Source organism: Oncorhynchus masou, chromosome 6, assembly GCF_036934945.1.
Source record: "Oncorhynchus masou masou isolate Uvic2021 chromosome 6, UVic_Omas_1.1, whole genome shotgun sequence".
Lineage (NCBI taxonomy): Eukaryota > Metazoa > Chordata > Actinopteri > Salmoniformes > Salmonidae > Oncorhynchus > Oncorhynchus masou.
Window position 1 is genome coordinate 24,018,277 of NC_088217.1, and position 27,286 is coordinate 24,045,562.

At 46.3% G+C, this 27,286-nt stretch overlaps 1 protein-coding gene across 1 annotated transcript in view; it reads right to left on the bottom strand.

Annotated features, from left to right (window-relative positions):
• LOC135541706 (receptor-type tyrosine-protein phosphatase gamma-like) overlaps positions 1–27,286 on the bottom strand; it is a 257,842-nt gene that overhangs the window by 38,876 nt on the left and 191,680 nt on the right. The window contains exons 7-11 of the mRNA XM_064968018.1: positions 23,621–23,778; positions 15,783–15,981; positions 7,165–7,337; positions 315–423; positions 117–166 (exon numbers count right to left, since the gene is read on the bottom strand). Of these exons, the coding sequence (XP_064824090.1) occupies positions 117–166; positions 315–423; positions 7,165–7,337; positions 15,783–15,981; positions 23,621–23,778 (689 nt within the window). The remainder of the gene's footprint in view (positions 1–116; positions 167–314; positions 424–7,164; positions 7,338–15,782; positions 15,982–23,620; positions 23,779–27,286) is intronic.

Here is a 27,286-nt window from a genome sequence, read left to right on the forward strand (position 1 = left end):
GAGAGAGAAAGTGAGAGAGTTAGTATCATGCCATAACAAATCATGTTGGATCATCTCAAAATAAATTGTTATGCTGCCATCTGCTGGACAAGACAAATGATATGTACTTTACTCACCATTCCAGTCTTCACTATCCGTGTTCCCTCAAATATCCTGGTGGTGTTAGCTGGACGACCAAACAGGCAAATATTACACATGCATTTGGAACAAAGTGTTTGTTCTTAGTATTTAACTATCTCTGATCATTAGGATTATGTGACTCCATCCATAGGGCTGTACTGTATACGCTGTGTTATGGTGTGTGGTGTGATTACCTCTGAAGAGCAGTGTCTGGCTGAAGTCACTGCGGAGGTCTCTCTGGCACACCGCCTGGACTCTGAACAGATACAGGATGTCTGGAGACACGTGGGTTATCACCGCCTTCTGTAGGATGGACACAGAGGCAGAGAGAGCAAGAGAAAGAATGAGATTCTGACAGACAGACAGTTTTGTCACAGAGAGACAGATACCCTGTCACAGAGTCCTGTACATATGGGACATCCACACTACATAGAAGGCCTAAGGAAATGATTCACATATGATTAACATTCAGTGTGTGTCAATACTGGCAGCTCACACCCATGATAGGAATCCATAGCATCTGTTCTATCCTCACCTACCCTTTACTCCTCCCTGTGTCCTCACCTACCCTTTACTCCTCCCTGTGTCCTCACCTACCCTTTACTCCTCCCTGTGTCCTCACCTACCCTTTACTCCTCCCTGTATCCTCACCTACCCTTTACTCCTCCCTGTATCCTCACCTACCCTTTACTCCTCCCTGTATCCTCACCTACCCTTTACTCCTCCCTGTATCCTCACCTACCCTTTACTCCTCCCTGTGTCCTCACCTACCCTTTACTCCTCCCTGTGTCCTCACCTACCCTTTACTCCTCCCTGTATCCTCACCTACCCTTTACTCCTCCCTGTGTCCTCACCTACCCTTTACTCCTCCCTGTATCCTCACCTACCCTTTACTCCTCCCTGTATCCTCACCTACCCTTTACTCCTCCCTGTGTCCTCACCTACCCTTTACTCCTCCCTGTATCCTCACCTACCCTTTACTCCTCCCTGTATCCTCACCTACCCTTTACTCCTCCCTGTATCCTCACCTACCCTTTACTCCTCCCTGTGTCCTCACCTACCCTTTACTCCTCCCTGTATCCTCACCTACCCTTTACTCCTCCCTGTGTCCTCACCTACCCTTTAATCCTCCCTGTATCCTCACCTACCCTTTACTCCTCCCTGTATCCTCACCTACCCTTTACTCCTCCCTGTATCCTCACCTACCCTTTACTCCTCCCTGTATCCTCACCTACCCTTTACTCCCCCTGTATCCTCACCTACCCTTTACTCCTCCCTGTGTCCTCACCTACCCTTTACTCCTCCCTGTATCCTCACCTACCCTTTACTCCTCCCTGTATCCTCACCTACCCTTTACTCCTCCCTGTCCTCACCTACCCTTTACTCCTCCCTGTATCCTCACCTACCCTTTACTCCTCCCTGTATCCTCCCCTACCCTTTACTCCTCCCTGTGTCCTCACCTACCCTTTACCCCTCCCTGTGTCCTCACCTACCCTTTACTCCTCCCTGTGTCCTCACCTGTTTACTCCTCCCTGTGTCCTCACCTACCCTTTACTCCTCCCTGTATCCTCACCTACCCTTTACTCCTCCCTGTATCCTCACCTACCCTTTACTCCTCCCTGTATCCTCACCTACCCTTTACTCCTCCCTGTGTCCTCACCTACCCTTTACTCCCCCTGTGTCCTCACCTACCCTTTACTCCTCCCTGTGTCCTCACCTACCCTTTACTCCTCCCTGTATCCTCACCTACCCTTTACTCCTCCCTGTATCCTCACCTACCCTTTACTCCCCCTTTATCCTCACCTACCCTTTACTCATCCCTGTATCCTCACCTACCCTTTACTCCCCCTGTATCCTCACCTACCCTTTACTCCTCCCTGTGTCCTCACCTACCCTTTACTCATCCCTGTATCCTCACCTACCCTTTACTCCTCCCTGTATCCTCACCTACCCTTTACTCCCCTGTGTCCTCACCTACCCTTTACTCCTCCCTGTGTCCTCACCTACCCTTTACTCCTCCCTGTGTCCTCACATACCCTTTACTCCTCCCTGTGTCCTCACCTACCCATTACTCCTCCCTTTATCCTCACCTACCCTTTACTCCTCCCTGTGTCCTCACCTACCCTTTACTCCTCCCTGTATCCTCACCTACCCTTTACCCCTCCCTGTATCCTCACCTACCCTTTACTCCTCCCTGTGTCCTCACCTACCCTTTACTCCTCCCTGTGTCCTCACATACCCTTTACTCCTCCCTGTATCCTCACCTACCCTTTACTCCTCCCTGTATCCTCACCTACCCTTTACTCCTCCCTGTGTCCTCACCTACCCTTTACTCCTCCCTGTATCCTCACCTACCCTTTACTCCTCCCTGTATCCTCACCTACCCTTACCCTCCCTGTATCCTCACCTACCCTTTACTCCTCCCTGTATCCTCACCTACCCTTTACTCCTCCCTGTGTCCTCACCTACCCTTTACTCCTCCCTGTGTCCTCACATACCCTTTACTCCTCCCTGTGTCCTCACCTACCCTTTACTCCTCCCTTTATCCTCACCTACCCTTTACTCCTCCCTGTATCCTCACCTACCCTTTACTCCTCCCTGTGTCCTCACCTACCCTTTACTCCTCCCTGTGTCCTCACCTACCCTTTACTCCTCCCTTTATCCTCACCTACCCTTTACTCCTCCCTGTGTCCTCACCTACCCGTTCTGTGTCCTTACCGGTCCATCACTGCACTGTCTGGCATCATCAGGGGCCACTCTGGTTAAAGTTAATTCTGTCAGAGATGGTCTCCAGAATGGAGGGTTATTGCATTGGCCGAAGGGGAGATGAGAGGAGGGGATGTGAAACTAAGGGCTTGAGTGGTTTCAATTGATTCAACTATGATTGCAGGAAGCCTGCAGTTCCCTGATATAACCCAGATAAGGACGGAGATTGAAAATAAAAATGGAAATGAAGTGGGCAGAGAATGGGGAAAGGGGGCTGACGTGAGGGAAGAATGAAGGAGTGTGGTGATATGGCAAATGAAAAGAGAGAGAGCGGGATTGATTGTAGGCAAAGAGAGATGGACGTCTCTGCATCATCTCTCCTGAGACAGTATTTTCCTGCAGTCTATGTTTATTCCTTTAAAATGATTGTTCACAGCCAAATCCTCCTCTGTATGGCCTCATATATACAGTTGAAGTCGGAAGTTTACATACACCTTAGCCAAATACATTTAAACTCAGTTTTTCACAATTCCTGACATTTCACCCTGTTAAGAATTCCTTGTCTTAGCTCAGTTAGGATCTCCATTTTACTTTAAGAATGTGGAATGACAGAATAATAGTAGAGAGAAATATTTATTTTGCTCTTCTTGGAAGGCTTTCCACTAGATGTTGGTACATTGCTGCGGCATTGGTGCGGGGACTTCCATTCAGCCACAACAGCATTAGTGAGGTCGGGCACCGATTAGGTCTTATTGGGTGATTAAGCCTGGCTCGCAGTTGGCGTTCCACTTCATCTCAAAGGTGTTCGATGGGGCTGAGGTCAGGGCTTTGTGCAGGCCCGTCAAGTTCTTCCACACCTATCTTGAGAAACCATATGGTTTCTATATGGACCTCACTTTGTGCACCATAGCATTGACAACAATTCAGGGAAACTGTTATAGCCTCGCTACTGTTATTTTTCACTGTCTATTTTCCACTGATGTTTTATGTATTTACTTACCTATTGTTCACATAATACCTTTTTTGCACTGTTGGTTAGAGCCTGTAAGTAAGCATTTCACTGTTGAATTCGGCGCACATGACAAATAAACTTTGATTTGTCGTGCTGAAACAAGAAATGGCCACAAACATGGAAGCACAGAATTGTCCAGAATGTCATTGTATGCTGTAGCGTTAAGATTTCCTTTCACTGGAACTAAGGGTCATAGCCCCGAAGCATAAAAAACAGCATCAGACCATTAATCCTCCACCACCAAACTTTACAGTTGGCACTCTGCATTGGGGCAGTTAGCAATCTCCTGGTATCCGCCAAACCCAGATTTGTCTGTCGGACTGCCAGATGGTGAAGCGTGAATCATCACTCCAGAGAACCCGTCTCCACTGATCCATAGTCCAATGGCAGCGAGCTTTACACCATTCCATCCAACGCTTGGCATTGCGCATGGTGATCTTAGGCTTGTGTGTAGCTGCTTGGCCATGGAAACCCATTTAATGAAGCTCCTGACGAACAGTTCTTGTGCTGCCGTTGCTTCCAGAGGCAGTTTGTAACTCGGAAGTGAGTGTTGCAACCGAGCACAGCCAATTTTTACGCACTACGCGCTTCAGCAGTTGCCGGTTCCGTTCTGTGGAGCTTGTGTGGCCTACCACTTCGGGGCTAAGCCGTTGTTGCTCCAAGATGTTTCCACTTCACAATAACAGCACTTATAGTTGACCAGGGCATCTCTGGCAGGGCAGAAATTTGACGAACTGACTTGTTTAGAAAGGTGGCATCCTACGACGGTACCATGTTGAAAGTCACTGAGCTCTTCAGTAATGCCATTATACTGCCAATGTTTGTCTATGGAGATTGTTTGTCTATTGGGTGTCCACATACATTTGTATATAAAGTATATTTAGAGGATGAGACAAGATAGGCTCCATTTGGCAAATCTAAATAGTCAACACATCCAAGTTTTAAACTAACGTGAAGGCGTGAACTATATCTGTGCTTCACGGAAACATGGCTCACTGGAGAGACACTATCCAAAGCGGTGCAGCCAACGGGTTTCTCCACGCATCGCGCCGACAGAAACAAACACCTTTCCGGTAAGAAGAGGGGTGGGGGTGTATGCCTTATGGCTAACGAGGCATGGTGCGATGAAAGAAACATACAGGAACTCAAATCCTTCTGTTCACCTGATTTAGAATTCCTCACAATCAAATGTAGACCGCATTATCTACCAAGAGAATTCTCTTCGATTATAATCACAGCCGTATATATCCCCCCAAGCAGACACATCGATGGCTCTGAACGAACTTTATTTAACTCTTTGCAAACTGGAAACCATTTATCCGGAGGCTGCATTCATTGTTGTTGGGGATTTTAACAAGGCTAATCTGAAAACAAGACTCAATAAATTTTATCAGCATATCGATTGCGCAACCAGGGGCGGAAAAACCTTGGATCACTGTTACTCTAACTTCCGCGACGCATATAAGGCCCTGCCCCGCCCCTTTCGGAAAAGCTGACCACGACTCCATTTTGCTGATACCTGCCTACAGACAAAAGCTAAAAAAGAAGCTCCCACGCTGAGGTCTGTCCAACGCTGGTCCGACCAAGCTGATTCCACACTCCAAGACTGCTTCCATCACGTGGACTGGGACATGTTTCGTATTGCCAAATAACAACATTGACGAATACGCTGATTCGGTGTGCGAGTTCATTAGAACGTGCGTTGAAGATGTCGTTCCCATAGCAACGATTAAAACATTCCCTAACCAGAAACCTTGGATTGATGGCAGCATTCGCGTGAAACTGAAAGCGCGAACCACTGCTTTCAGTTGAGTGGCTGCTGTCAACACACTGACACTGACTCAACTCCAGCCACTTTAATAATGGGAATTGATGGGAAATGATGTAAATATATCACTAGCCACTTTAAACAATGCTACCTTATATAATGTTACTTACCCTACATTATTCATCTCATATGCATACGACAGCACGTGAAGAAGGCGCAGCATCATAAGAAATTCCGGCTTGTCACCAAAAGCACTACAGATGCACAATCAAGAGCATCCTGGCGGCTGTATCACCGCCTTTACGGCAACTGCTCCGCCCTCAACCGTAAGGCTCTCCAGAGGGTAGTGAGGTCTGCACAACGCATCACAGGGGGCAAACTACCTGCCCTCCAGGACACCTACACCACCCGATGTTACAGGAAGGCCATAAAGATCATCAAGGACATCAACCACCCGAGCCACTGCCTGTTCACCCCGCTATCATCCAGATATGACACTGACTCAACTCCAGCCACTTTAATAATGGGAATTGATGGGAAATGATGTAAATATATCATCGACTGCATCCTTATGTAATACATGTATCACTAGCCACTTTAACTATGCCACTTTGTTTACATACTCATCTCATATGTATATACTGTACTCGATACCATCTACTGTATCTTGCCTATGCTGCTCTGTACCATCACTCATTCATATATCCTTATGTACATATTCTTTATCCCCTTACACTGTGTATAAGACAGTAGTTTAGGAATTGTTAGTTAGATTACTTGTTGGTTATTACTGCATTGTCGGAACTAGAAGCACAAGCATTTTGCTACACTCGCATTAACATCTGCTAACCATGTGTATGTGACAAATAAAATGTGATTTGATTTATCAACAACAACCCCTGGCTGAATGAGAAGACTGCCATGATGTGTTTAAAAAGAGAACCTCACTGAGATCCCACGGTACAGTGACGGTACGAGCCAGACGTGGTGTGTATCTCTCACTGACACATTAGACTGGAGGGAGCTGAGCCCATCGGACACATCACAGTGGGAGTCTCGGTGCAGTGTGTGTGTCATGGACTGTTCTCTCTACCGCACGGCAAGCGGTACCGATGCACAAGTCTGGAACCAACAGGACCCTGAACAGCTTCTACCCCCGAGCCATAAGACTGCTGAATTGTTAGGTAAATAGTTAACCAAATATCTTCCCAGGACTATCTACACTAACCCTTTTTGCACTAACTTTATCCTTACCAATATGTACATATCTACCCCAATGACCTCGTACCCCTGCACATTGACTCAGTTGTGGTATCCCGTATATACTGTATAGCCAAGTTTTCGTTACTGTTGTGTATTTATTCCTTGTGTTATTATGTTTTCTCTCTGCATTGTTATGGAAGGGCCCTTTAGGAAGATTCCACTGTTAGTCTACACCTGATGTTTACAAAGCTTGTGACCGATAAAATGGGATTTGATTTGTGACAGACCTGGAGTGTCCATTTCCAGCCAGGCAACTGAGACGGACTGACAGTCTGCACAGCGTTCTGTGTCTTACCATGTTCTGGTCCCCAGTCTTCTCGTAGGCCACGTCACTCTTCATCCAGCTGTAGGAGACCATGAAGCTGGTGATAGGCGGGTGGTAGACCACTAGCGGGCGCTGCCAGCTCACCAACAGGGCAGTGCCGTTCAGTGGCTGGATCTTCATGTTGACTGGGGCACTGCTGCAGACTGGTGAGGGGGAGCAGGGAGACAGGTGTGGGGGGAGGGGTTGTAGAAGGAAAATCAGAATGGAGAGGGAAGAGGAAAGAGGAGACGGATGGATTGAGAGAAACGATAAACACATGATTTATTTGACAATAAAACCCACCCAGGGTGGAAGAAGATAGGAGAGAGAGAAAGCCTTGAGGACTTGTTTTTCTGATGAATGAAGTGGTGATGGAGACAGAAACAGGTAAAAAATAAAAGGATTCACTCGGCGGACTGCTGCTTGTGTTTACATCTCTTCAGCACTCAGGCTGATCTGATAATGGCAAGGTGTGTGTGTGTGTGTGTGTGTGTGTGTGTGTGTGTGTGTGTGTGTGTGCTACATGCGTGGGTCGCAGGCAGGCAGCCTGAGGAGAAACTACATATTTTATTACTGTCTGACTGCTGACTCATCCAGCCGCTGGTTTCCAGAGGAGCAGCTTTAACCAGACTGAAAGAACACATAAGCTCATAAAGACAGGAGCCTTGAGCCTCAACACACAGGGCTCTGGTATAGTCCAACCAACCAGTCTCTAGGGTACTGGATGGAGCAATGGAGGACTGGAGAGATGGAGATAGAGGGATGGAGGAAGGAGGAAGTAGGAATGGAGGGATGAAGGAGTAGAAAGATAGAGGGATATAGAGATGAAGGAAGTAGGGATGGAATGGTGGAGAGCTAGAGGGATGGAGGAAGGTGGGACGAACGATTGGAGGGGTGGAGGGATAGAGACCAGGGTCTGTAGACTGGAGGAGTGAATGTGGGTGATGAATCTGAAACAGGAGTCAGACATGTGTAGTGTTGTTGACAACTTCTTTAGTCATCTTCTGTGGTTCTATATTTAAGTGAGTCAGTCGTCTCATCTGTGGTACTAGAGAATAGGATGACTCACTCACTTACACACTGTATGGTTGCAGTACTATACTTAACCTCAAGATGGTGCTGTAGGCCACAGTATGGTCACCGGAAAGACATCCATGTGTCTCTGTCTGTCTGTCTGTCTGCCTGCCTGCCTGCCTGCCTGCCTGCCTGCCAGCCTGCGCATGGAATGTTGAGTTACTAGACAACGGATTCAGAGGCTGTCTACAACCAGTGTCAAGGCAGGAAGCTCTACGTTTTCTGTCTTAGATTGCTCCATTATTCCACTGAAAAAATTATGTGAAAGTAGTGTGAATTATGTATACATGAAATGGAGGTGGGACGTGAGGAGAGGGTTAGGTTGGAGGAGAGCAGAGGAGGAGAGCAGAGAAGAGAGCAGAGAGGAGCAAGGAGAGCAGAGAGGAGAGCAGAGAGGAGTGAGGAGAGCAGAGAGGAGTAAAGAGAGAAGTGAGGAGAGCAGAGAGGAGAGCAGAGAGAGAATAAAGAGAGAAGTGAGGAGAACAGAGAGGAGTGCAGAGAGGAGTAAAGAGAGAAGTGAGGAGAGCAGAGAGGAGTAAAGAGAGAAGTGAGGAGAGCAGAGAGGAGAGCAGAGAGGAATAAAGAGAGAAGTGGGGAGAGCAGAGAGGAGTAAAGAGGAGAGGAGAGCAGAGAAGGAGAGAATAGAACAGAGGAGGAGAGCAGAGACGAGAGGAGAAAAGAGGAGAGGAGAGCAGAGAGTAGTGAGGAGAGGAGAGCGGAGAAGGAGAGCAGAGAAGGAGAGCAGAGAGGAAAGGAGAGAGGATATGAGAGAGGAGAGCAGAGAGGAGGAGAGCAGAGAAGAGAGCAGAGCGGAGCAAGGAGAGCAGAGAGGAGTAAAGAGAGAAGTGAGGAGAGCAGAGGAGAGCAGAGGAGGAGAGAGGAGAGGAGGAGAGCAGAGGAGAGAAGAGAGCAGAGGAGAGCAGAGAGAAGAGGAGAGAGGGTCGTGGGGTGAGACAGAGATGCAGCTTAAGCCCCACCCTCTTCAACATATATATCAAAGAATTGGCAAGGGCACTAGAAAGGTCTGCAGCACCCGGCCTCACCCTACTAGAATCTAAAGTCAAATGTCTACTGTTTGCTGATGATCTGGTGCTTCTGTCACCAACCAAGGAGGGCCTACAGCAGCACCTAGATATTCTGCACAGATTCTGCCAGACCTGGGACCTGACAGTAAATCTCAGTAAGACCAAAATAATGGTGTTCCAATAAAAGTCCAGTTCCCAAGACCACAAATACAAATTCCATCTCGACACCGTTGCCCTCGAGCACACAAACACTATACAAACCTCAGCCTAAACATCAGCGCCACAGGTAACTTCCACAAAGCAGTGAACGATCAGAGAGACAAGGCAAGAAGGGCATTCTATGCCATCAAAAGGAACATAAAATTCAACATACCAATTAGGATCTGGCTAAAAATACTTGAATCAGTCATAGAGCCCATTGCCCTTTATAGTTGTGAGGTCTGGGGTCCGCTCACCAACCAAGACTTCACAAAATGGGAAAACACCAATTTGAGACTCTACATGCAGAATTCTACAAAAATATCCTCAGTGTACAATGTAGAACACCAAATAATGCATGCAGAGCAGAATTAGGCCGATACCCACTAATTATCAAAATCCAGAAAAGAGCCATTAAATTCTACAACCACCTAAAAGGAAGCGATTCCCACAGAGCCCCAGGACAGCAGCACAATTAGACCCAATCAAATCATGAGAAAACAAAAAGATAATTACTTGACACATTGGAATGAATTCACAAAAAAACAGAGCAAACCAGAATGCTATTTGGCCCTAAACAGAGAGTACACAGTGGCAGAATACCTGACCAGTGTGACTGACCCAAACTTAAGCAACGCTTTGACTATGTACAGACTCAGTGAGCATAGCCTTGCCATTGAGAAAGGCCGCCGTAGGCAGACATGGCTCTCAAGAGAAGATAGGCTATGTGCACACTGCCCACAAAATGGAGGTGGAAACTGAGCTGTACTTCCTAACCTCCTGTCCAATGTATGACCATATTAGAGACACATATATCCCTCAGATTACACAGATCCAGAGGTGTACCTGTGGATGTATTTCAAGGCCTACCTTCAAACTCAGTGCCTCTTTGCTTGACATCATGGGAAAGTCAAAAGAAATCAGCCAAGACCTGTAGACCTCCATAAATCTGGTTCATCATTGGGAGCAATTTCCAAGTGGCTGAAGATACCACGTTCATCTGTACAAACAATAGTACGCAAGTATAAACACCATGGGACGATGCAGCCATCAAACCACTCAGGAAGGAGACGCGTTCTGTCTCCTAGAGATGAACATACTTTGGTGCGAAAAGTGCAAATCAATCCCAGAACAACAGCAAAGGACCTTGTGAAGATGCTGGAGGAAACGTGTACAAAAGTATCTATATCCACAGTAAAACAAGTCCTATATCAGCATAACCTGAAAGGCCGCTCAGCAAGTTAGAAGCCACTACTCCAAAACCGTCATAAAAAAAGCCAGACTACGGTTTGCAACTGCACATGGGGACAAAGATCGTACTTTTTGTAGAAATGTCCTCTGGTCTGAAGAAACAAAAATAGAACTGTTTGGCCATTTTGACCATCATTATGTTTGGAGGAAAAAGGGGGGACTTGCAAGCTGAAGAACACCATCCCAACTGTGAAGCACGGGGTTGGCAGCATCATGTTGTGGGGGTGCTTTGCTGAGGAGGGTCTGGTGCACTTCACAAAATAGATCACATCATGAGGAAAGGAAAATTATGTGGATATATATCTCAAGACATCAGTCAGGAAGTTAAAGCTTGGTCACAAATGGGTCTTCCAAATGGGCAATGACCCCAAGCATACGTCCAAAGTTGTGGCAAAATAGCTTAAGGACAACAAAGTCAAGGTATTTTAGTGGTCATCACAAAGCCCTAACCTCAATCATATAGAACATTTGTGGACAGAATGGAAAAGTGTCTACAAACCTGACTCAGTTACACCAGCTCTGTCAGGAGGAATGGACAAAAATTCACCCAACTTATTGTTGGAAGCTTGTGGAAGGCTACCCAAAACGTTTGACCCAAGTTAAACAATTTAAAGGCAATGCTACCAAATTCTAATTGAGTGTATTTAAACTTCTGATCCACTGGGAATGTGATGACATAAATAAAGGCTGAAATAACTCATTCTCTCTACTATTATTCTGACATTACACATTCTTCAAATAAACTGGTGATCCTAGCTGACCTAAGACAGGGAATTTTACTAGGATTAAATGTCAGGAATTGTGAAAAACTGAGTTTAAATGTATTTGACTAAGGTGTTCAAATGTATATATCTGTAGACCCAGGGATCAGAGAGGATACGTCTGAGAGAAAGGGAGAGAGAAAATGAGGTTTATTTATTTTAACCTTTATTTAACTAGGCAAGTCAGTTAAGAAGAAATTATTATTTTCAATGGCGGCCTAGGAATAGTGGGTTAACTGCCTGTTAAGGGGTAGAATTACAGATTTGTACCTTGTCAGCTCGGGGGTTTGAACTTGCAACCTTCCGGTTACTAGTCCAACACTCTAACCACTAGGCTACCCTGCCGCCCCAAAGATGAGAGAGAGACAGAGCAATTTCACAACTTAATTTGTATGACAATTTTTTGTGTGCATATTAATGATGATGATTACTCAGTCCTGTAACCCGTTACAGCGCCAGCTCCCACTTCATCACAATCACTCCCATTCAATTCTCTCTGCCAGCTATACTCATAACAAAGAGAGCTGACGTTTAAAGAGGCAGGGTTCTTTCTGGATGAACTCGACCGGTTTTACAGAGCCTCAACTAACAATGTTTGTAATGCAAAATAAAGCAATGAAAAATATTTCATACAAAGACAAAGAAAGGCAATACACAACTGAAAAACTGATTGACTGAATAAACGTATGAGTGAATATTGAAGCAAATAATCAAACTAATCATCAAGCTTCAATCATTTGAATCAGCTGTGTAGTGTTAGGGCAAAAACCAAAACGTGCATCCCTTGGGTTGCCTCGGACTGAGTTTGTGAAACACTGGTATAGACAAACGACAGGCATTAAGTGAAAGACCAAGTGGCATGGTGAGAAGTAGTGTAAGGTCTGATCACATCAGCTATATTGGTACCTCTGGATGTGTCTAGTGACTGACTGACTGAATGTAAGAGAGTGTATAGTGTGGTACCTCTGGATGTGTCTAGTGACTGACTGACTGAATGTAAGAGAGTGTATAGTGTGGTACCTCTGGATGTGTCTAGTGACTGACTGACTGAATGTAAGAGAGTGTATAGTGTGGTACCTCTGGATGTGTCTGGTGACTGACTGACTGACTGACTGACTGAATGTAAGAGAGTGTATAGTGTGGTACCTCTGGATGTGTCTGGTGACTGACTGACTGACTGACTGACTGAATGTAAGAGAGTGCATAGTGTGGTACCTCTGGATGTGTCTGGTGACTGACTGACTGACTGACTGACTGACTGACTGACTGACTGAATGTAAGAGAGTGTATAGTGTGGTACCTCTGGATGTGTCTGGTGACTGACTGACTGACTGACTGACTGAATGTAAGAGAGTGTATAGTGTGGTACCTCTGGATGTGTCTGACTGACTGACTGACTGACTGAATGTAAGAGAGTGTATAGTGTGGTACCTCTGGATGTGTCTGACTGACTGACTGACTGACTGAATGTAAGAGAGTGTATAGTGTGGTACCTCTGGATGTGTCTGGTGACTGACTGACTGACTGACTGACTGACTGAATGTAAGAGAGTGTATAGTGTGGTACCTCTGGATGTGTCTGGTGACTGACTGACTGACTGACTGACTGAATGTAAGAGAGTGTATAGTGTGGTACCTCTGGATGTGTCTGGTGACTGACTGACTGACTGACTGAATGTAAGAGAGTGTATAGTGTGGTACCTCTGGATGTGTCTGGTGACTGACTGACTGACTGACAGACTGACTGACTGAATGTAAGAGAGTGTATAGTGTGGTACCTCTGGATGTGTCTGGTGACTGACTGACTGACTGAATGTAAGAGAGTGTATAGTGTGGTACCTCTGGATGTGTCTGGTGACTGACTGACTGACTGACTGACTGACTGAATGTAAGAGAGTGTATAGTGTGGTACCTCTGGATGTGTCTGGTGACTGACTGACTGACTGACTGAATGTAAGAGAGTGTATAGTGTGGTACCTCTGGATGTGTCTGGTGACTGACTGACTGACTGACAGACTGACTGACTGAATGTAAGAGAGTGTATAGTGTGGTACCTCTGGATGTGTCTGGTGACTGACTGACTGACTGACTCAATGTAAGAGAGTGTATAGTGTGGTACCTCTGGATGTGTCTGGTGACTGACTGACTGACTGACTGACTGAATGTAAGAGAGTGTATAGTGTGGTACCTCTGGATGTGTCTGACTGACTGACTGACTGACTGAATGTAAGAGAGTGTATAGTGTGGTACCTCTGGATGTGTCTGGTGACTGACTGACTGACTGACTGACTGAATGTAAGAGAGTGTATAGTGTGGTACCTCTGGATGTGTCTGGTGACTGACTGACTGACTGACTGACTGAATGTAAGAGAGTGTATAGTGTGGTACCTCTGGATGTGTCTGGTGACTGACTGACTGACTGACTGAATGTAAGAGAGTGTATAGTGTGGTACCTCTGGATGTGTCTGGTGACTGACTGACTGACTGACTGACTGACTGACTGAATGTAAGAGAGTGTATAGTGTGGTACCTCTGGATGTGTCTGGTGACTGACTGACTGACTGACTGACTGAATGTAAGAGAGTGTATAGTGTGGTACCTCTGGATGTGTCTGGTGACTGACTGACTGACTGACTGACTGAATGTAAGAGAGTGTATAGTGTGGTACCTCTGGATGTGTCTGGTGACTGACTGACTGACTGACAGACTGACTGACTGAATGTAAGAGAGTGTATAGTGTGGTACCTCTGGATGTGTCTGGTGACTGACTGACTGACTGACTGACTGACTGACTGACTGACTGACTGACTGACTGAATGTAAGAGAGTGTATAGTGTGGTACCTCTGGATGTGTCTGACTGAGTGACTGACTGACTGAATGTAAGAGAGTGTATAGTGTGGTACCTCTGGATGTGTCTGACTGACTGACTGACTGACTGACTGAATGTAAGAGAGTGTATAGTGTGGTACCTCTGGATGTGTCTGGTGACTGACTGACTGACTGACTGAATGTAAGAGAGTGTATAGTGTGGTACCTCTGGATGTGTCTGGTGACTGACTGACTGACTGACTGACTGACTGAATGTAAGAGAGTGTATAGTGTGGTACCTCTGGATGTGTCTGGTGACTGACTGACTGAATGTAAGAGAGTGTATAGTGTGGTACCTCTGGATGTGTCTGGTGACTGACTGACTGACTGACAGACTGACTGACTGAATGTAAGAGAGTGTATAGTGTGGTACCTCTGGATGTGTCTGGTGACTGACTGACTGACTGAATGTAAGAGAGTGTATAGTGTGGTACCTCTGGATGTGTCTGGTGACTGACTGACTGACTGACTGACTGACTGAATGTAAGAGAGTGTATAGTGTGGTACCTCTGGATGTGTCTGACTGACTGACTAACTGACTGAATGTAAGAGAGTGTATAGTGTGGTACCTCTGGATGTGTCTGGTGACTGACTGACTGACTGACTGAATGTAAGAGAGTGTATAGTGTGGTACCTCTGGATGTGTCTGGTGACTGACTGACTGACTGACTGAATGTAAGAGAGTGTATAGTGTGGTACCTCTGGATGTGTCTGGTGACTGACTGACTGACTGACAGACTGACTGACTGAATGTAAGAGAGTGTATAGTGTGGTACCTCTGGATGTGTCTGACTGACTGACTGACTGACTGAATGTAAGAGAGTGTATAGTGTGGTACCTCTGGATGTGTCTGGTGACTGACTGACTGACTGACTGACTGAATGTAAGAGAGTGTATAGTGTGGTACCTCTGGATGTGTCTGGTGACTGACTGACTGACTGACTGACTGACTGACTGAATGTAAGAGAGTGTATAGTGTGGTACCTCTGGATGTGTCTGACTGACTGACTGACTGAATGTAAGAGAGTGTATAGTGTGGTACCTCTGGATGTGTCTGGTGACTGACTGAATGTAAGAGAGTGTATAGTGTGGTACCTCTGGATGTGTCTGGTGACTGACTGACTGACAGACTGACTGACTGAATGTAAGAGAGTGTATAGTGTGGTACCTCTGGATGTGTCTGGTGACTGACTGACTGACAGACTAACTGACTGAATGTAAGAGAGTGTATAGTGTGGTACCTCTGGATGTGTCTGGTGACTGACTGACTGACTGACTGAATGTAAGAGAGTGTATAGTGTGGTACCTCTGGATGTGTCTGGTGACTGACTGACTGACTGAATGTAAGAGAGTGTATAGTGTGGTACCTCTGGATGTGTCTGGTGACTGACTGACTGACTGACTGACTGTAAGAGAGTGTATAGTGTGGTACCTCTGGATGCGTCTGTGATGACATCTGTACCTCGTCCCAGGCTGTCGGTCAGGTCCCTCTGCCAGGCGTCTTCAACAGCGGACTTCGACACCTCCCTGTTGTCCAGGTCCTGAAGGGGTCTGTAGTTGTTTCTCAGGTACTCTACTGACTTCACATGGTCCTGCTGCTCCGTGGTGAAGATGGAGTAGAATGCCTCCAGCTAGACAGAAGAAGAGAGAGAGAGGGATAGGCTTCAGTAAGGCAGAAGCAGTGTGTGTGCGTGTGCATGTGACTGTTTTGCGTGTGTGTTGTGTGTTGGTTGGAGGGGGTACATGTGTGTGTCCCTGAAGCAAAGGACATAAACGTGCCTCTGTTCTGCTCGACTGGCTCCAGGAGTGTGTAACATTTCAATGGGGCAAATGTTCTGCCATCGATCTCTTTGACTGATGTCCTGCAGAGTGCTGTAATGACTAACCATTAAAGACTGGCTAGAATCAATTTCTTATTTGGACGGATGGAAAAATGAATTACGTATTCATAAGAGACCATATATGAACGCCATAAAACATTGCAGTACACAGTCAATACTCTGCATCCAGTGATCCAATACAGAACAAAGGATTTGTCCTCTGCTGCAGGTTTGTGGACATATCTCATCCGGAGCTCTTCAAACATGCAATTGTACACTCAAGGAGATATGTGAATATCTGTGTATATAACCAAGTGTTGCACATACTAAGAATAATCCAAATAAGATCATAAGACCATGTCTTACTGAGAAAGGATTATTAAAAGCCAAGCACTTGATGTGCTATTTATTACTCTTTCTACAGTAGTAGTATATTTATAAAGCAGCTGAGAAGTTGTACTTATCTCGGGGTGCATGTCACAATCAGATTTGAAAACACTTTTCAGGCCAACTTTGCTCCTCTTTTAACCTGTACTAAGGACGACTTTGAACGCTGGTCTTTGCTACACCTCTCCTTCGCAATAATTAATTCTATTAAAATGAATACTCTTCCTAAATTCTTATATCTGTATCAGTACCTTCCGATTTTTCTTCCCAATAAGTTTTTCAAAAAGATCAACAGCCTAATTCTAACTTTATATAGGACAAAAAGCCCCTTATGATACGAAAAGAGCTTTTGCAGAGGCTTAGACCAGATGGCGGTCTAGCACTACCAGACTTCAGATTCTATTATTGGGCCGCTAACCTTAGGATCATTCAGTACTTGTTGCAGAGCAGAGAGATATTCCCACTCCCAATCTGTCTAGAGATGGAGGCCGCCTCATCTATACCGGCATCATTGTCTTCCCTCGCTCCTCCATTACAGGCCCTTACTCCTCCTTCACCAAACACATGTGTCAAAACAACAGATCTGGAATCAATTTAGGCGCCACTTTGGGTCTCAGACAACCTCTACTTTGGCTCCGGTAGCCTCACTCATCTTTCTCCCCATGGTGGTGCTTTCTCCCCATGGTGGTGCTTTCTCCCCATGATGGTGCTTTCTCCCCATGGTGTTGCTTTCTCCCCATGATGGTGCTTTCTCCCCATGGTGGTGCTTTCTCCCCATGGTGGTGCTTTCTCCCCATGATGGTGCTTTCTCCCCATGGTGGTGCTTTCTCCCCATGATGGTGCTTTCTCCCCATGATGGTGCTTTCTCCCCATGATGGTGCTTTCTCCCCATGACGGTGCTTTCTCCCCATGATGGTGCTTTCTCCCCATGGTGGTGCTTTCTCCCCATGATGGTGCTTTCTCCCCATGATGGTGCTTTCTCCCCATGACGGTGCTTTCTCCCCATGACGGTGCTTTCTCCCCATGACGGTGCTTTCTCCCCATGATGGTGCTTATGGTGCTTTCTCCCCATGATGGTGCTTTCTCCCCATGATGGTGCTTTCTCCCCATGGTGGTGCTTTCTCCTCATGATGGTGCTTTCTCCCCATGGTGGTGCTTTCTCCCCATGACGGTGCTTTCTCCCCATGACGGTGCTTTCTCCCCATGACGGTGCTTTCCCCATGACGGTGCTTTCTCCCCATGATGGTGCTTTCTCCCCATGGCGGTGCTTTCTCCCCATGATGGTGCTTTCTCCCCATGATGGTGCTTTCTCCCCATGATGGTGCTTTCTCCCCATGGTGGTGCTTTCTCCCCATGATGGTGCTTTCTCCCCATGGTGGTGCTTTCTCCCCATGGTGGTGCTTTCTCCCCATGGTGGTGCTTTCTCCCCATGATGGTGCTTTCTCCCCATGATGGTGCTTTCTCCCCATGATGGTGCTTTCTCCCCATGGTGGTGCTTCCTCCCCATGATGGTGCTTTCTCCCCATGGTGCTTTCTCCCCATGGTGGTGCTTTCTCCCCATGGTGGTGCTTTCTCCCCATGATGGTGCTTTCTCCCCATGGTGGTGCTTTCTCCCCATGATGGTGCTTATGGTGCTTTCTCCCCATGACGGTGCTTATGGTGCTTTCTCCCCATGATGGTGCTTATGGTGCTTTCTCCCCATGACGGTGCTTATGGTGCTTTCTCCCCATGACGGTGCTTTCTCCCCATGACGGTGCTTATGGTGCTTTCTCCCCATGATGGTGCTTTCTCCCCATGACGGTGCTTTCTCCCCATGACGGTGCTTTCTCCCCATGATGGTGCTTTCTCCCCATGATGGTGCTTTCTCCCCATGATTGTGCTTTCTCCCCATGATGGTGCTTTCTCAACATGGTCTAGTCTCGGTGTTAAAAGATTCAGAGAGCTATATTAACAATACATTTAGTAAGTTTGAACAATTATCAGCTAAATTTGATCTCCCAGACATAATTTCTTTATGTTCTTACAAATCCAGAGGTACATCCACAACATAGATCTCCGATTCCCCACCCTTCCTGGTGAAACACAGTTTGACACATTTCTTATCCCACTTCTTACTCTGAAAGGCACCTTGTCAATAATCTATGTCCAAATTTGCTCACTACAAACCACCTCATTAAACAATATTAAATCCTCATGGGAGGAGGAACGGGGTGAGGAAATATCTGATGAACTCTGGGAAGGGCCACTCAAAAGGGTACATACCTCTTCTATTTGCGCTCGGCACGGTCTCATTCATTGCAAACTCATTCATAAGGCCCACTGGACCAAAGCAAGTTGTCCAAAATGTACAAGGATGTGAACCCTAATTGTGTACGATGTAACCAGTCTCCAGATAATCATGTGCACATGTTTTGGTGTTGCCCATCTCTTGTTGGTTTCTGGAAAGACATCTTTAACACACTCTCAGAATTAAGCAGCACACAGATCGAGCCAGACCCTTTCATTGCATTATTTGGGGTTTCCTTACCCACAATACAACTGACCAAAATGAATAAGGATGTAATTGCCTTTATCACTTTGTTAGCGAGACGATTAATTTTACTTACATGGAAATCCTCTGTGACCCATTCTCATGCTCTTTGGATTAAATCCGTTTTGAATTGCATAAAGTGGAAAAAATTAAGCACACACTCAATGAGTCTGTAGACAACTTCTATGCAATGTGGGCTCCCTTCTTTTCTTATGTTAAAAGATTAGATTTCCCTGCAGTTCCAGAGTGATGTATATTTCTATATCGGTGATGTAAGACGCCTGGTATGTGTACACACGCCATCTGGTATGTCAAGGACTGTAGGACTGTATTAAGGACTGGAGGACTGATTTTCTATGTGTTGATGTGTTAAGGACTGGAGGACTGTGTTAAGGACTGGATGACTGTATTAAGAACTGGAGGACTGTGTTAAGGACTGGAGGACTGTATTAAGGACTGGAGGACTGTGTTAAGGACTGGAGGACTGTGTTAAGGACTGGAGGACTGTGTTAAGGACTGGAGGACTGTGTTAAGGACTGGAGGACTGATTTTCTATGTGTTGATGTGTTAAGGACTGGAGGACTGTGTTAAGGACTGGATGACTGTGTTAAGGACTGGAGGACTGTGTTAAGGACTGGAGGACTGTATTAAGGACTGGAGGACTGTGTTAAGGACTGGAGGACTGTGTTAAGGACTGGAGGACTGTGTTAAGGACTGGAGGACTGTGTTAAGGACTGGAGGACTGTGTTAAGGACTGGATGATTATGTTAAGGACTGGAGGACTGTATTAAGGACTGGAGGACTGTGTTAAGGACTGGATGACTGTATTAAGGACTGGAGGACTCTATTAAGGACTGGAGGACTCTATTAAGGACTGGAGGACTGTATTAAGGACTGGAGGACTGTGTTAAGGACTGGATGACTATGTTAAGGACTGGAGGACTGTATTAAGGACTGGAGGACTGTGTTAAGGACTAGAGGACTGTATTAAGGACTGGAGGACTGTATTAAGGACTGGAGTACTGATTTTCTCTGTGTTGATGTGTTAAGGACTGGAGGACTGTATTCAGGACTGGAGGACTGTGTTGAGGACTGCATGACTGTATTAAGGACTGGAGGACTGTGTTAAAGACTGGATGACTGTATTAAGGACTGGAGGACTGTATTAAGGACTGGAGGACTGTATTAAGGACTGGAGGACTGATTTTCTCTGTGTTGATGTGTTAAGGACTGGAGGACTGTATTCATGACTGGAGGACTGTGTTAAACACTGGAGGACTGTGTTAAGGACTGGAGGACTGTATTAAGGACTGGAGGACTGTATAAAGGACTGGAAGACTTTGTTAAGGACTGGAGGACTGTGTTAAGGACTGGAGGACTGTGTTAAGGACTGGGGGACTATGTTAAGGACTGGGGGACTATGTTAAGGACTGGGGGACTGTGTTGAGGATGGAGGACTGTGTTGAGGACTGGAGGACTGTGTTAAGGACTGGATGACTGTATTAAGGACTGGATGACTGTATTAAGGACTGGAGGACTGTATTAAGGACTGGAGGACTGTGTTAAGGACTGGAGGACTGTGTTAAGGACTGGAGGACTGTGTTAAGGACTGGAGGACTGTATTAAGGACTGGAGGACTGTGTTAAGGACTGGAGGACTGTATTAGGGACTGGAGGACTGTGTTAAGGACTGGAGGACTATATTAAGGACTGGAGGACTGTGTTAAGGACTGGAGGACTGTGTTAAGGACTGGAGGACTGTATTAAGGACTGTATTCAGGACTGGAGGACTGAATTATCTGTGATAGTTGACCTGTAGCAACTGTGTCAAAATATATATTTTTTGTCTTTGTTTAAAATATATATATATATTATATTTCTGTCTCACTCTTTGTTTTGCTGTATTGTTGTCTTTGATGTGTTGTTTTATATTACTACCAAATAACTTACAAGTGCAATTATTTTGTAAATGCTGGTGTTGAAAATCCAATAAACAAAGTTTTAAAACATGTAAAAAATAAAGCAGCTGGGAGACTGTGTGGTGTGGTGTGTAGGTAATGTTAGGAGAGGTCACGTGCAGTAAATATGCAGTCATCTCCAGTATTTAGTGTGATAGTCAACCTGGTGTCAGAGGGAATTTAAAAGCCTGTAGCTGCCCGCAGCCAGTCTGTTTGTGTGTGTTCACAGCCCCTATAATTCACATACTGTAGCAGTAATTGGCTACACCTGTTTAATCATCCACCACATAGGCAGTTAATTTTTGATACACATAGGAAGAGAAGGAGGAGGGAGCAGTGGAAGGGTAGGATGAGGAAGGGAGGAGTAGGATGGTGTATAGAAACAGAGGGATAATAGTAAACTTGAGCAGTCTCCAAATTGTCATACCTTCATATCAACCTTGTGCCATACCGGGATATTCGGTAATACCGGCACGGAACACAGGGAGCGCTGTTTTCTAACCCCACTGATACGCTATAATCCGAAGGTTAGCAATGCTAACAAGAACATGGCAAATCCCATAGAGAAAACTAACTAAAAGGTAACGAGCGCATTGCGAACATTTTGTACAGTTTCTGTCCTAAACTATACAAGTAACTCAACAATGCTACTCACAGTTTGATGCACACACAACACAAATATTAGCCAGCAAGGATCTTGATCCAGGAGGGGTGATCTCTGCTGTTAGCAAGTGAATGCTTGATTTTGGAAGAAGCTAACCACAGCTAGATAGCTAACTAGCTACTAAATTAACAAGCCAAATGCAAAATTGCAGAGCATTTAGCACATTTTAGATAGTTAACTTAACAGTTATAAGATATCTAGCTGACAAACATTTAGTTGTTAATTCCATACTGTAATTAGGTCACCTGGCACTGCAAAACCATGAGTGACTCACAAGGCTCAGGTCTCTTGTCCTTCCTTGTATGTTTGTCAACAATCCCCATGTGACTGGGGACAACTGTAATCTTCCGAATAATGTGACAGTTAAATTGAAAAAACTTAATTGACTAATGAAAAACCATCCCGTGGCTTTTTCCAAATATCCCGATTTACGGTATATGCGGTATACCGCCCAAGCCGAGATGATAGTGTGTGTGTACATGTTTTCCTACATTATCAGGCCCAGAATGTCCTGACAAGTCCCCAGAATATCCTGACAAGTCCCCAGAATATCCTGACAAGTCCCCAGAATATCCTGACAAGTCCCCAGAATATCCTGACAAGTCCCCAGAATGTCCTGACAAGTCCCCAGAATATTGTGACAAGTCCCCAGAATATCGTGACAAGTCCCCAGAATATCCTGACAAGTCCCCAGAATATCCTGACAAGTCCCCAGAATGTCCTGACAAGTCCCCAGAATATCCTGACAAGTCCCCAGAATATCCTGACAAGTCCCCAGAATATCCTGACAAGTCCCCAGAATGTCCTGACAAGTCCCCAGAATGTCCTGACAAGTCCCCAGAATGTCCTGACAAGTCCCCAGAATGTCCTGACAAGTCCCCAGAATATCCTGACAAGTCCCCAGAATATACTGACAAGTCCCCAGAATGTCCTGACAAGTCCCCAGAATATACTGACAAGTCCCCAGAATATACTGACAAGTCCCCAGAATGTCCTGACAAGTCCCCAGAATGTCCTGACAAGTCCCCAGAATATCCTGACAAGTCCCCAGAATGTCCTGATAAGTCCCCAGAATATCCTGACAAGTCCCCAGAATGTCCTGACAAGTCCCCAGAATGTCCTGACAAGTCCCCAGAATATCCTGACAAGTCCCCAGAATGTCCTGACAAGTCCCCAGAATGTCCTGACAAGTCCCCAGAATATCCTGACAAGTCCCCAGAATGTCCTGACAAGTCCCCAGAATGTCCTGACAAGTCCCCAGAATATCCTGACAAGTCCCCAGAATATCCTGACAAGTCCCCAGAATATCCTGACAAGTCCCCAGAATGTCCTGACAAGTCCCCAGAATATCCTGACAAGTCCCCAGAATATCCTGACAAGTCCCCAGAATGTCCTGACAAGTCCCCAGAATATCCTGACAAGTCCCCAGAATATCCTGACAAGTCCCCAGAATATCCTGACAAGTCCCCAGAATGTCCTGACAAGTCCCCAGAATATCCTGACAAGTCCCCAGAATATCCTGACAAGTCCCCAGAATGTCCTGACAAGTCCCCAGAATGTCCTGACAAGTCCCCAGAATATCCTGACAAGTCCCCAGAATGTCCTGACAAGTCCCCAGAATATCCTGACAAGTCCCCAGAATATCCTGACAAGTCCCCAGAATGTCCTGACAAGTCCCCAGAATGTCCTGACAAGGTAGAAAAACGAAAAAGTTTTCAAAAGTTTTTTTCAAAACCTGAATTTGTTAAAATGCTATTTTACGCTTAAGGGTTAGGGTTAGGGTTTGGGGTTAAAGTTAGGATTTAGGTTAAGGGTTAGGGAAAATAGTATTTTGAATGGGAATACAGTTTTACTCCCCAAAATGTGTGTGTGTGTGTGTGTGTGTGTGTGTGTATGTGCATGTGTAACTGACCTGTGAGTGGGAGAGTAAGACGGGCCTGGAGAAGACGATCCACTCGACCACCTTGCTGCAGGGCGGGCTGGTGAGAGATCCTGTGTAGCGGTAGTAACTCCCCAACGATGATGGTAGCAGATCCCTCAGGATAAATGGACTCAGGAATGTCTCCTTCTCTGAAAGGGGGAGAGACAGAACAGATACACACATCAACACAGAGAAAGACTAAACTAACACATCAACACAGAGAAAATCTAACTAACACATCAACACAGAGAAAAACTAACTAACACATCAACACAGAGAAAAAAACTAACACTTACATAATAATAATAATAATATATCCCATTTAGCAGACGCTTTTGTCCAAAGCGACTTACATAGAGAAAAAAATAACACACACATCAACACAAAGAAAAACGAACTAACACACCAACAGACAAAAACGAACTAACACATCAATACAGAGAAAAACTAACTAACACATCAACACAGAGCAAACAAACTAACACATCAACACAGAGAAAAACTAAGTAACACATCAACACAGAATAACGAACTTACACATGAACACAGAGAAAAACTAACACATCATCGTTCTCTTGAGGGGAGAATAGAGAGAGCACAGGAACGCACATATCAACACACAAACACAGCCCACACACACTCAGAGACCCACACACACACACTCAGAAACCCACACACACACACTCAGAAACCCACACACACACTCAACTCAAATCAAACTTTATTTGGCACATGTGCCGAATACAACAAGTGTAGGCTTTACAGTGAAATGCTTACTTACAAGCCCTTAATCAACAATGCAGTTCTAAGAAGAGTTACCCCCTGTAGCACCTTATGGTCAGATGCTGAGCAGTTGCCATACCAGGCGGTGATGCAACCAGTCAGGATGCTCTCGATGGTGCAGCTGTATAACCTTTTGAGGATCCCATTCCAAATCTTTTCAGTCTCCCGAGGGGGAAAATGTTTTGTTGTGCCCTCTTTATGATTGTCTTGGTATGTTTGGACCATGATAGTTTGTTGGTGATGTGGACACCAAGGAACTTGAAACTCTCGACCAGCTCCACAACAGCCCCGTCGATGTAAATGTATGGATGTAAATGGGGGCCTGTTCGGCCCTCCTTTTCCTGTTGTCCACGATCAGCTCCTTTGTCTTGCTCACATTGAGGGATAGGTTGTTGTCCTGGCACCACACTGCCAGTTCTCTGACCACCTCCCTATAGGCCGTCTCATCATTGTTGGTGATCAGGCCTACCACTGTTGTGTCGTCAGCAAACTTAATGATGGTGTTGGAGTCGTGTTTGGCCACGCAGTCTTGGGTGAACAGGGATTACAAGAGGGGACTAAGTACACACCCCTGAGGGGCCCCAGTGTTGAGGATCAGCGTGGCAAATGTGTTGTTGCCTACTCTTACCGCCTCGGGGCGGCCCGCCAGGAAGTCCAGGAACCAGTTGCAGAGGGAGGTGTTTAGTCCCAGAGTCCTTAGCTTAGTGATGAGCTTAGTGAGCACTATGGTGTTGAACGCTGAGCTGTAGTCAATGAACAGCATTCTCACATAGGTGTACTCAGAGACCCACACACACTCAGAGACCCACATACTGTAAACAAAGTGTAGATTATTCCCACATATTTAAATAGAAAATAGACATAGTGTGTCTTTTATTTACTGTGCATAATCACCCATAGGTCTAGTATTTTATTTGAAATCAGGTAGAAGGATCTGTGTTTATTTACAACTGACAGTTATTGGGAACATCACTTTAAGAGATTTTCGCTGGCGTCCTGTTTTACATGGAAATTTCCTGCCTAAAAACCTCCTTCTGGCATTTATTTGGCAACATCAGGGCTTAACAGAAAGGAGAGGCAGAGGAGGAGGAGGACAATCAGATAAGTGTCCTGCTCTGACAACTAATCCATCGATGGGCTGCTGTAGCTCGCTGTAGCCACAGGGAGAGAGAGTTCCCTCCTTGGATACATCCTCCTGTGTTTAGAGGATACTGTAGCCCACTGTAACCACAGGGAGAGAGAGAGTTCCCTCCTGGATGCATCCTCCCGTGTTTAGAGGCTGCTGTAGCCCGCTGTAACCACAGGGAGAGAGAGAGTTCCCTCCTTGGATACATCCTCCTGTGTTTAGAGGATACTGTAGCCCGCTGTAACCACAGGGAGAGAGAGTTCCCTCCTTGGATACATCCTCCCATGTTTAGAGGCTGCTGTAGCCCACTGTAACCACAGGGAGAGAGAGTTCCCTCCTTGGATACATCCTCCTGTGTTTAGAGGCTGCTGTAGCCCGCTGTAACCACAGGGAGAGAGAGTTCCCTCCTTGGATGCATTCTCCCGTGTTTAGAGGCTGCTGTAGCCCGCTGTAACCACAGGGAGAGAGAGTTCCCTCCTTGGATACATCCTCCTGTGTTTAGAGGCTGCTGTAGCCCGCTGTAACCACAGGGAGAGAGAGTTCCCTCCTTGGATGCATCCTCCCGTGTTTAGAGGCTGCTGTAGCCCGCTGTAACCACAGGGAGAGAGAGAGTTCCCTCCTTGGATGCATCCTCCCGTGTTTAGAGGCTGCTGTAGCCCGCTGTAACCACAGGGAGAGAGAGAGTTCCCTCCTTGGATGCATCCTCCCGTGTTTAGAGGCTGCTGTAGCCCGCTGTAACCACAGGGAGAGAGAGTTCCCTCCTTGGATGCATCCTCCTGTGTTTAGAGGCTGCTGTAGCCCGCTGTAACCACAGGGAGAGAGAGAGTTCCCTCCTTGGATGCCCAATCCCGTGTTTAGAGGCTGCTGTAGCCCGCTGTAACCACAGGGAGAGAGAGTTCCCTCCTTGGATGCATCCTCCCGTTTTTAGAGTCTGCTGTAGCCCGCTGTAACCACAGGGAGAGAGAGTTCCCTCCTTGGATGCATCCTCCTGTGTTTAGAGGCTGCTGTAGCCCGCTGTAACCACAGGGAGAGAGAGTTCCCTCCCCTGGATGCATCCTCCTGTGTTTAGAGGCTGCTGTAGCCCGCTGTAACCACAGGGAGAGAGAGAGTTCCCTCCTTGGATGCATCCTCCCGTGTTTAGAGGCTGCTGTAGCCCGCTGTAACCACAGGGAGAGAGAGTTCCCTCCTTGGATGCATCCTCCTGTGTTTAGAGGCTGCTGTAGCCCGCTGTAACCACAGGGAGAGAGAGTTCCCTCCTTGGATGCATCCTCCTGTGTTTAGAGGCTGCTGTAGCCCGCTGTAACCACAGGGAGAGAGAGTTCCCTCCTTGGATACATCCTCCTGTGTTTAGAGGCTGCTGTAGCCCGCTGTAACCACAGGGAGAGAGAGAGTTCCCTCCTTGGATACATCCTCCTGTGTTTAGGGGCTGCTGTTACAATCCGGGGTCGTAAAGTGGGAGCTGGAGACAACCTGTGGTGGCAGCAACACCTTGAGCTTGAGGTTAAGATATAAACCAAGCCATGTGGGTATGAGGGAGATCCTAGTAACAGTCATATATGTTACTATGGAAGGATGAAGAGGATGCTATACACTGGACAATGGGGAGTGGGATGAGACAGCAGACGTGTAGAGCAGATGTGTCCCAACGGAAGCACCTTTCCGTTCCTGACATCATGGGATGTTTCAGTAGTCACAGCATCTCTACTACCGCCTGACCTCAGACAGCACAGCCCCTTTCTGTTCACGAC